The sequence below is a fragment of the Pteropus vampyrus genome, unplaced genomic scaffold, assembly GCF_000151845.1.
Source record: "Pteropus vampyrus isolate Shadow unplaced genomic scaffold, Pvam_2.0 Scaffold138, whole genome shotgun sequence".
Taxonomy (NCBI): Eukaryota; Metazoa; Chordata; class Mammalia; order Chiroptera; family Pteropodidae; genus Pteropus; species Pteropus vampyrus.
Window position 1 is genome coordinate 2,618,415 of NW_011888919.1, and position 10,767 is coordinate 2,629,181.

General features: G+C 45.9%; 2 protein-coding genes across 2 annotated transcripts; both read right to left on the minus strand.

Annotated features, from left to right (window-relative positions):
* Nucleotides 1–412: 412 nt before the first annotated feature.
* On the minus strand, nt 413–2,730 carry LOC105297385 (testis-expressed protein 101-like). Its single transcript, XM_011368054.2, has 5 exons — nt 2,667–2,730; nt 2,401–2,544; nt 2,083–2,268; nt 890–1,018; nt 413–727 (listed from the first exon to the last, which is right to left on the minus strand). The coding sequence occupies exons 1-5, from the start codon at nt 2,728–2,730 to the stop codon at nt 498–500; spliced, it is 753 nt and encodes a 250-aa protein (XP_011366356.1). The 3' UTR covers nt 413–497.
* Nucleotides 2,731–3,291: 561 nt separating this feature from the next.
* Nucleotides 3,292–5,640, minus strand: LOC105297386 (testis-expressed protein 101-like). The gene is made up of 5 exons (XM_011368055.2): nt 5,548–5,640; nt 5,282–5,425; nt 4,965–5,150; nt 3,769–3,897; nt 3,292–3,606 (listed from the first exon to the last, which is right to left on the minus strand). The coding sequence occupies exons 1-5, from the start codon at nt 5,609–5,611 to the stop codon at nt 3,377–3,379; spliced, it is 753 nt and encodes a 250-aa protein (XP_011366357.1). The 5' UTR covers nt 5,612–5,640; the 3' UTR covers nt 3,292–3,376.
* Between the last annotated feature and the right edge of the window lie 5,127 nt (nt 5,641–10,767).

Below are 10,767 nucleotides of genomic sequence, written 5' to 3' on the forward strand. Positions count from 1 at the left end.
ATAACTGAAGAATTTGGAGTCTGATTTTTCTCATTCTTATATACCAGAACCCTCAAGCAGCCAACTTTGGCCTTAATATTTGACTGAGAGTGTTTCGGAGATGGTTAATGCTAGTCTCTTGATCAGCCAGCAAGAGAAGGTAGCCTATTAAGAGTGAAAAGAAAACCAGACTTTAGGTCAAAATATCAAAGTTCTGATTTTGGTTCTGCTTATAGCTATGTAATGCGCGAAACTCACTGAAGTTTTCCAGATCTCTGATTCCCTTTCTACCAAAGGTGCAGGTTAGAGAAGATTAATTTCCCTTTCAGCACTAAAATTCCACTTCTAGTCTTAGAGCATACACAGATCACAGCAGAAACTTTATTATAAATGTCAAACACATCCACAGGGACACTCTGTTCTTCAAATCTCCACCTGCTCATCAACTAGTTCATGACCAGGAGTCAGAAGGCTCCCAGTCAAAAGAGTGTCCTGTCACCTGGGACAAATGTGTCTCGTCAGGAACAATGGACAAGCAATTGCAGCAACAGCAGCAGTAGTAGCTCTAACTTCCTAATTGAAATGAGAAGCCAGGTGGCCCCATTTTTAATCTTTCGGGGTTGAATGAGAGACTGGTATGGACACATTTCCTTCACCCACATGGGTCCTACTGTTAAGATCCCAGACATCAGCCTGCAACCAATTACAGATGTACAACCTTTGACCTCCAAAGTTGAGTCGAAGTCTCCTATGGAACAAGGAGGAATGGAGAGATACATAAATGTTTTAGGAAATCAGAGAAGAATCCAGTCCCCCCACTCACTCCTGGGCCCCTGAGTGTCAGAACTTCTTGGGATCCACTCAGATGTCTGGTTTTCCAGCCTCTGAATTCATCAGATGTTCAGTTTACCTCCAATGATCTCAAGTCTTCCTTGATAGCATCGAGTTGTACCATTGGGACAGAGAAGAGAAGGTGCACTCAAACAGTTCCCCAAAGCCACACAGGTTGGGCAACGGAGGGTTGTTGATGCTTTGGAAACTGGAGGGCAAAAGAGAAGGATAATTAAGGGTATGTCCTGCCTCTGAAGTTGTTTCACCTTGCTGCTTTCTCTTCCCCAAGTCTTTCCTGCTGATGATACTCTGATCAAGGCCTATACTGCAACTTCCCCACCCCTTTCCAACTAATTTTCTTTACTGTTAGAACCCCATCCAATATGACTTCCACACTCTGTTTAGGTGTGAAAGATAAAGGGATGAAAACAACACATTCCATCTAGGATCACCGTCCAGAAGGAGAAAGACATGTAAGTAATTAACTACAATACAACTCAGTAAGCACTGTGTCCTAGGTATTATAGCATAGGACTGGAGGAGCACCTAACTACTCAGAAGAATTCGATAAGCATTTTCACAGAGATACCTGAGTTGAGATGGAGGATGAATAGAGATTAACTATGAGAAAATGGGGATTGGGTGGGAGTAGCAAAGGAAACAGCAAGGACAAAAGCCAGGAGGTGCAAACCAGCTTGGTGAGTATGCAGAACTATGAGAAACTGCAGTATTGATATTCAGCTGGTAGGTACAGGTAGGGCTGGATTTGTTTTTATAGCCAGCGTCCATTCTGATTGGCTAGCATCATTTCCTTTGTTAAGTGTTTTCGAATACTAGCCCCAGCTAGAACACAATAAATGAGAGAGGGAAGAGAAGGAAGTGAACTGAAAAGATAGGCAGGACCAGATTATTTATAAGCCTTGAAGCCAAATGGGGGAATTGGGCTGTGGTCATGCAGCAACTGGAGAGCAATATTTGTTAGATTGATTATGCCAGCACTCTGCTCAGAGACTTCCACCTATATCTTATCGTTTAATAAACACGAAACCCAATTTACACCTTAGCCTTCATTGATGTCTCTCTGTTCTGAGCAGTGTTTAGACCCCAAGGTAACAATTTAGAGAAAGGAAGACAAACAAAAGGTCTGAGGTCCTTTTGTGTATGGCCCGCTTGGGCCTAAGCCAAGTAAGAACACAAAGAAGGGAGATCTATAGTCTCAAAGAAGAGGTTTATAGAGTTTCTCTTAACACCAATCTCCTGCTCCCAAGATACCTGAGGGCAAATCTGAATTCCATAAAAAGTCGGGTAAGTCACTTTTGTTGTTGCAAAGGGAATCCTCACAGTAGTTACTGTAGGAGACTGCAACGATGCCGGGGGGTGGAGAGTGCTGGGCAAATGTTATGGACGGTATCCCTTCGGAGACGCAGCTCTTAGTGACAAACACTGCTGCCTTGGCCCCTGTTATGAGACAAGAGGGAAAGAAAGTGGATAGTGCACCTAAGGTTAGCCTGGGGAAGGGGGAAACAGCCTTGACAAGGAAACAATCCACCTTTCTTCCCACCCAACCCAACTGTCCTTTTCTCATGTTACCTGATTTAATCATCAGCACAGATTCCTGGCAAAGTGCGTTATTGTCACAAGTCTCAACTTTCTCTGAGGTCCAGTTAAATGCACTGCTGTTATCCTCTTTTATACTCATTGATATACCCTTGTGACAGTACAAATTTTGTGCCACTGGGGAGAAAATAAGATAAAGATAAGCACTTGCTCCTCTCTGTGGGACCCAAATCACACCTTTTTCCACCAGAAATCCCTTCTGTGATCCAGCTGTTCCCCCACACCACCCCCATACATACAAGTTAAGGATGAGGCTCCTAGGAGAAAGAGGAACAGCAAACTCTGGATGTGATGAAAACCCATGGCTTCTTTTAGGAGATCTTCTCCCCTCCAAGTCTCAGGCCTAGATCCCTCCTACATTCCCTGAAGAAGCATTAAGTAGACAGCAGAGAATGGAAGGAATGATGTAAAGCAGGCAAGGGACAGACAGGACATAGGGAAATGGGCCCATTATAACTGAAGAATTTGGAGTCTGATTTTTCTCATTCTTATATACCAGAACCCTCAAGCAGCCAACTTTGGCCTTAATATTTGACTGAGAGTGTTTCGGAGATGGTTAATGCTAGTCTCTTGATCAGCCAGCAAGAGAAGGTAGCCTATTAAGAGTGAAAAGAAAACCAGACTTTAGGTCAAAATATCAAAGTTCTGATTTTGGTTCTGCTTATAGCTATGTAATGCGCGAAACTCACTGAAGTTTTCCAGATCTCTGATTCCCTTTCTACCAAAGGTGCAGGTTAGAGAAGATTAATTTCCCTTTCAGCACTAAAATTCCACTTCTAGTCTTAGAGCATACACAGATCACAGCAGAAACTTTATTATAAATGTCAAACACATCCACAGGGACACTCTGTTCTTCAAATCTCCACCTGCTCATCAACTAGTTCATGACCAGGAGTCAGAAGGCTCCCAGTCAAAAGAGTGTCCTGTCACCTGGGACAAATGTGTCTCGTCAGGAACAATGGACAAGCAATTGCAGCAACAGCAGCAGTAGTAGCTCTAACTTCCTAATTGAAATGAGAAGCCAGGTGGCCCCATTTTTAATCTTTCGGGGTTGAATGAGAGACTGGTATGGACACATTTCCTTCACCCACATGGGTCCTACTGTTAAGATCCCAGACATCAGCCTGCAACCAATTACAGATGTACAACCTTTGACCTCCAAAGTTGAGTCGAAGTCTCCTATGGAACAAGGAGGAATGGAGAGATACATAAATGTTTTAGGAAATCAGAGAAGAATCCAGTCCCCCCACTCACTCCTGGGCCCCTGAGTGTCAGAACTTCTTGGGATCCACTCAGATGTCTGGTTTTCCAGCCTCTGAATTCATCAGATGTTCAGTTTACCTCCAATGATCTCAAGTCTTCCTTGATAGCATCGAGTTGTACCATTGGGACAGAGAAGAGAAGGTGCACTCAAACAGTTCCCCAAAGCCACACAGGTTGGGCAACGGAGGGTTGTTGATGCTTTGGAAACTGGAGGGCAAAAGAGAAGGATAATTAAGGGTATGTCCTGCCTCTGAAGTTGTTTCACCTTGCTGCTTTCTCTTCCCCAAGTCTTTCCTGCTGATGATACTCTGATCAAGGCCTATACTGCAACTTCCCCACCCCTTTCCAACTAATTTTCTTTACTGTTAGAACCCCATCCAATATGACTTCCACACTCTGTTTAGGTGTGAAAGATAAAGGGATGAAAACAACACATTCCATCTAGGATCACCGTCCAGAAGGAGAAAGACATGTAAGTAATTAACTACAATACAACTCAGTAAGCACTGTGTCCTAGGTATTATAGCATAGGACTGGAGGAGCACCTAACTACTCAGAAGAATTCGATAAGCATTTTCACAGAGATACCTGAGTTGAGATGGAGGATGAATAGAGATTAACTATGAGAAAATGGGGATTGGGTGGGAGTAGCAAAGGAAACAGCAAGGACAAAAGCCAGGAGGTGCAAACCAGCTTGGTGAGTATGCAGAACTATGAGAAACTGCAGTATTGATATTCAGCTGGTAGGTACAGGTAGGGCTGGATTTGTTTTTATAGCCAGCGTCCATTCTGATTGGCTAGCATCATTTCCTTTGTTAAGTGTTTTCGAATACTAGCCCCAGCTAGAACACAATAAATGAGAGAGGGAAGAGAAGGAAGTGAACTGAAAAGATAGGCAGGACCAGATTATTTATAATCCTTGAAGCCGAATGGGGGAATTGGGCTGTGGTCATGCAGCAACTGGAGAGCAATATTTGTTAGATTGATTATGCCACCACTCTGCTCAGAGACTTCCACCTATATCTTATCGTTTAATAAACACGAAACCCAATTTACACCTTAGCCTTCATTGATGTCTCTCTGTTCTGAGCAGTGTTTAGACCCCAAGGTAACAATTTAGAGAAAGGAAGACAAACAAAAGGTCTGAGATCCTTTTGTGTATGGCCCACTCGGGCCTAAACCAAGTAAGAACACAAAGAAGGGAGATCTATAGTCTCAAAGAAGAGGTTTATAGAGTTTCTCTTAACACCAATCTCTCCCCACTCCCAAGATACCTGAGGGCAAATTTGAATCCCATAAAAAGTCGGGTAAGTCACTTTTGTTGTTGCAAAGGGAATCCTCACAGTAGTTACTGTAGGAGACTGCAACGATGCCGGGGGGTGGAGAGTGCTGGGCAAATGTTATGGACGGTATCCCTTCGGAGACGCAGCTCTTAGTGACAAACACTGCTGCCTTGGCCCCTGTTATGAGACAAGAGGGAAAGAAAGTGGATAGTGCACCTAAGGTTAGCCTGGGGAAGGGGGAACAGCCTTGACAAGGAAACAATCCACCTTTCTTCCCACCCAACCCAACTGTCCTTTTCTCATGTTACCTGATTTAATCATCAGCACAGATTCCTGGCAAAGTGCGTTATTGTCACAAGTCTCAACTTTCTCTGAGGTCCAGTTAAATGCACTGCTGTTATCCTCTTTTATACTCATTGATATACCCTTGTGACAGTACAAATTTTGTGCCACTGGGGAGAAAATAAGATAAAGATAAGCACTTGCTCCTCTCTGTGGGACCCAAATCACACCTTTTTCCACCAGAAATCCCTTCTGTGATCCAGCTGTTCCCCCACACCACCCCCATACATACAAGTTAAGGATGAGGCTCCTAGGAGAAAGAGGAACAGCAAACTCTGGATGTGATGAAAACCCATGGCTTCTTTTAGGAGATCTGAAAAAGCTGATCAAGATCTGTAATGTGATGAAAAGAAAACTTTTCAACCATATAAAATGAGATTAAATCTAGGTTCTGGCAAGTACTGACTCCAGGGCAGAGTTTATGGTAGATAAAACTATGACCTCTAAAGTCAGTCTGTCCCAATCTAGCTGTAACTCTCAGACCCGGCCACCTATACCCTTAACACTAGTTCAACATCTCAATACTCCCTAACCTCAGGAACGAGGACTCTGGCCCAAAGGTGTCTTCTTCAGACTCTGGAGACCAGGTTCAAAACTATACTCTGTCAAGGCCCAGGTAACCCAGTCTCCCGCCCCCAGCTCCATCAGAACCCAGGGTTCTGAGATCCCAGCCTGTCCTACCTAAGGATCAAGGAGTTTGGGTTCAGTTCCCTTTTTTGCAGAACATGTGATTCTGGGCCCAGCTCCTCCTCTCTCGGACCTCAGTAGTCCTCTAGATCCAGCTATTAGGGATCTTAGCCTCCTCTTCCCCCAGATCCATAGGTACAGGATCCAGCCCCACCTCCCTGACACCCAAGAGCTCAGGCTTTGAGCTCTCTCCTGTCTTAGATACGGGAGTCTGGGTCTCCAGCCTTCTCATCCCCAGCACCTCTGCCCTCAGACCCAGGAGACCGGCCCCCAGCCCCTTCTCCCTCAGACCCAGGGGTCCAGGCCCCCAGCCCCTACTCCCTCAGACCCCCGAGTCCGGGCCCCATGGCCTCACCACCCTCTTCAGACCCAGGAGTCCTGGTTCCCACTTGTCTCTTTCCTCAGGACCCAAGAATCTGGGTCCTCGGCCCTCTTTGCCTCTTTACGAGACCAAATTCCTCTTGGTTTTCAGATGATCTCACAAGAATTTCACGGTGCTGACGGTGCGCTCCGGAACGCCCCTCCTGACCAACCCGGCTTTCCCTCGGAGGCTCTGAGGCTCACGGAGGCGGGCCAACCTCGCCGCACGGGTCACTCGAAGCCCCATTGGTCAATGCGAAGGCATCCGATGAGCTCATTGGATGAGCTCGGAGGAACGCCACGCCCCATTGGCCCTGGAGAAGCCTCTTCCTGGCAGTCTTGGAAGGGGCACATGCGCAAAGTGGCGAGCGGCGGGCAAGGTCGGGGAGCGGAGTTCACTGATATTCGCAATGCCTGGCTTGCATTGCAAGACCTGCAGCGCTTCCCTGAACGACCTCCCTCACCTCTTTCTCTCCATGAGCTGTGGAATCTCTGCTTCTCCAGCCACTCCAGGAGATCAAACCCTTGGCCCTCACCCACTGAACTTCTCTCCCTGCCCAGATGGACTCTCATGTTTCCAACCTGGCCCCTGTCCCAGCACCCACCCAGTGGTCGTAGCCAACTTGACCTAACTCTTCACTTGCAGTGATTCCTACTCAGCCCAGGCGTCATCCTGTGATGGCGTCTTCCATTGATCGCATCATGGCACCAGCCCTGTCCATGGTCTTTTGGAAGGCTGAATAGAGGAATGCTGGCTTCAGTGTTATTTCCAGCACCCCAGAATAGGCATGAGCAGTAACTGTGGTGGCACAGGTTGCGGTCATGTCTATGTCAGAACTATGAACAAGATGTGTCATTCAGATTTCTTGTTCATGTGGAAAATACTTTCATGTATATATAAAATTCCCAGATGTAACAGGAAGAAAAGATGCCCTTTGTGTACTTTCAGACTTGGTACCGTTTCAGTGAGTTCTATTATTTTCAGTAGAGAAAATGCCACAATAAGAATGGTGTTTGTAAAAGTTCTTAATTCTATGTAAAAATATATTAAGAACTTTCAGTGGTGGACAGTTAATATTAAGAATACAATTATTAATATTATTAACATACATATTAGAGACCATTAATATAAATATTAAGAGATCTGGTCCCAAACACTCTGTCCCTGAGGACCTAGGAATCTGAGTCACCCTCCCTTCTTTTCAGGACTTAGGGCTCCAACTCTCACTTCCCTTGATCTGTAACAATAGATGGTTTTTGTGGGGCAGAGGCATGGGGCAGGATCCCAGATCTTGGCCCACAATTGCCACTGCAGGGTTAGAGGGAACTGGAGACCCAAGAGGGTAGTTGAGAGCTGCACAGCCACCTGCTTCCAGCTCCAGAATCCTGTCTCTGGTCCCTCATCCCTTCCAATCTCTATTACTAGCACTTTTCAGTCCTGGCCCCACAGCTGGCTTCTAGCACCTATAGTGAAGGTCATCTTAAACTGACACTTGGCCTATGTATTTGTTCCCTGTGGCTGCTGCAACTAAGTACCAAAGACTGGGGGGGCTTAAATGACAGAAATGAGTTGGTTCACAGTTCTGGAAGCTGGGAGCCCAAAACCAAGGTGTCAACAAGGTTGGTTCTTTCTGAGAGGGAAGGATCTGTCCCAGTTTCTTTTCCTTGGCTTGTAGATGGCTCATTTCTTGTGTCCTCACATCATCTTTCCTCTATATGTGTCCAAGTCTTCCCTTTGTATAAAGATGCCAGCCATATTGGATTAGGGCCCATCCTAATGACCCCATTTTAACTTGATTACTTCTTTAAAAACCCTATGTCCAAATAAGGTCACTTTTTGAGGTGCTGGGGGGTTAGGACTTCAACTTATTCATTTGATGGGTGAGGGAGACACAATTCCACCCATAACAGCCTGCTAGAGAGACTCGTGTTACAGATGAAGTAGTGAGTGCCGAACAGCACTCCAGAGGCATCCCAGTACCATTTTGTGATTTCTTTCATCTTAGTGTCCTGCTAGGACCTTGACCAATTCACTAACTAGGATGAGGAGCGGCACCTGGAAACAGACCCACAATATTGTATTCTGGGGATTTCCATCACCTAGGAGGAGCACAGCGAGAAGCACCTTGATGGGGGAGGATGGAGCATAGATGAAATAAGACCTATGGTAATCTCATGATTGTTCAGATTATCACGTGATAATTTCACTGTTGAGCAGTGAGAGAAGTGCAGGTGGAAAGCAAGGGTTTGGAAGTTGAAGTGGCTGTAGCACTTTGTTACTGTGACAACTGTGGTGACTGTGTTGATGGTGAAGTCAGTTGGTTTCTTTGGATGATACCAGAGTGCAAACATGGGGAAAGGAGCAGTTGAAAGTTGAGAATGTCCAAATGGAAATGCGATGGTCAATCAGAAAGCTTCCTTGGCAGAGCGTCCCTCGTTTCCTCTAGTCCCAGGGCGGCTATGGCTGAGGACCAAGCCCAGAACTTGAATGAAAAGCTTGCAGAGTTGCACTGCCAGACGCCCCTGCCAGACTATGCACCGTGAAGGCACAGGTGACCCTCAGACATGGGATGGAGACCTTGGACAGACTAATCCCCTCTCATTCTCCTCACCCCCTCGCACATCAATTGCCGCCCAATTCCATTTGAGGGAACCAGCTCTCTCCTGAACAAAAGCCTGCCAATGATGCACTTGGGATAGTCCCCTCACAAGGGAATGCTTCTCTTCCAGAACCACAAGAGTGAGTTTCCAACATAGTCTAGAGAAGCACAGGGCTCGGTCTGAGGTGGGCAAGCCACACACCAAGAGCCTTACAGGACCTCGCCAGTCGGCACTGGCAGGAGTCTCGGAGTGTACATATGAATAGATTCTGTGCCAGTTATCCATTTATTGCCTCTCAGCTCCAGATCACTCTTTATCGCCCTACCGGATCTTGCCAAGCATTTTTCAGTCCTCCTTGCGCAATGCTAGACTTTGCCAGCAGAGGGTGATAGAGGAACATTGCAGAAGGATGGGCTTCTCTTCCAGCCCTAAGGGGAGAGGTTGCTCCCTACATCTCTTATGCTCTATTCTTTAGAGTTCTCTTTACCCTTTAGTAACCAAACCCCACGTTAACTCTAATCCCCTGTCAGTAGTTAATAATTCTTTATATTAAGCTTCCCCTGTTAAAATTAGTGTGTGGTTTCTGACTCTGCTTGGACCTTATGAGACTACAGAGGACCAAGAGTAAGGCTTGATGAGCCAGATCCTTTCACATGGGATATAGGATTTTAAAATATTGGCTCAAGTATCTGGGACTATCGTTACTAGTCTGCTAGGTTAGTCAGTTAATCTCTGAACTCAATGCTAGAGCTTCTCTGGTGCATCGAAGAGAAATAGAGTCCTAAGTTTAGGGACATGGAAAAGCTGGAATGAGTTTGTCATGTACAGCCTCCTCAATCACCTCCTTACTATATCCTCTGAGAAGACATTAAGAACACAGTGGAGGGGACACCAAAAGCTCTATGGTGACTCACTTTCGAGGCAGAAGATGCTTATGGGACCTGCTGAAAAAAAAGGATCCCGGAGTGGCCAAGTGGTGACAACAAGCATGCAGAGACAAAGTGGCCCTGATCATGGAGATAATTAAGGAGCAAAAAGGTCATTGGAGTGTTTTAACAGTCAGGGATCTGTGAGGAATAAATAACCAGGGGGCTTCCCAAAAGTCAAGTCAATGGGAAACCTAAGGAGCTGCTCGATATAGATAAAAATTTTCTGGTTCTGATGGGAACAAATAGGATTTGGGTCACCATAACAGGGATTTATGACTTATTATCCAGCTCCCAGACTAAGCCAGCTCATAGACCTGGAACCCCATGAATGAGGGGGGAGGCCGGGTCCATTTGAGAAGGACCCTGCAGTGTAACCACAAGAGTAGACAGTGAAACTTCCTCCACATCAGAGAGAATAAAGGCCATTGATCTTGGGGAGTTGGGTTCCAGTCAAAAGGAAATAAAAGCTCAGACCTTGTTGGAGTTATTTTGGTGGTGGCTTGGGATGGGTGCTGATCCCCACCGTGAACCAGGTCAGGGCTCAGATGGAATTTAGGTCTAGTTCCTTTCCCAGTGGACCCACAGACTCATCTTTTTGTTGTTTATGTCATCCCAGAGCGTATAATAGGAATAGGTAACTGGAAAACCCCCGCCTCGTTTTCTTGACTCGGAGTGACGGCTTTTATGGTAGGAAAGGCCAAATGATGCTTCTGATACTGTCAGCATCCCTACCAACATAGTAAATTGGAATCGGTAATGGACCCCTGGGGGAATTTCTGTGATTAGTGCCAAAACCAAAGCTTGAGAGATAAAGGAGTCTCGAGTGCTATCACATCTCCATTTACTGTGCTTCATTACTGTGAAAGCAGCGGGGT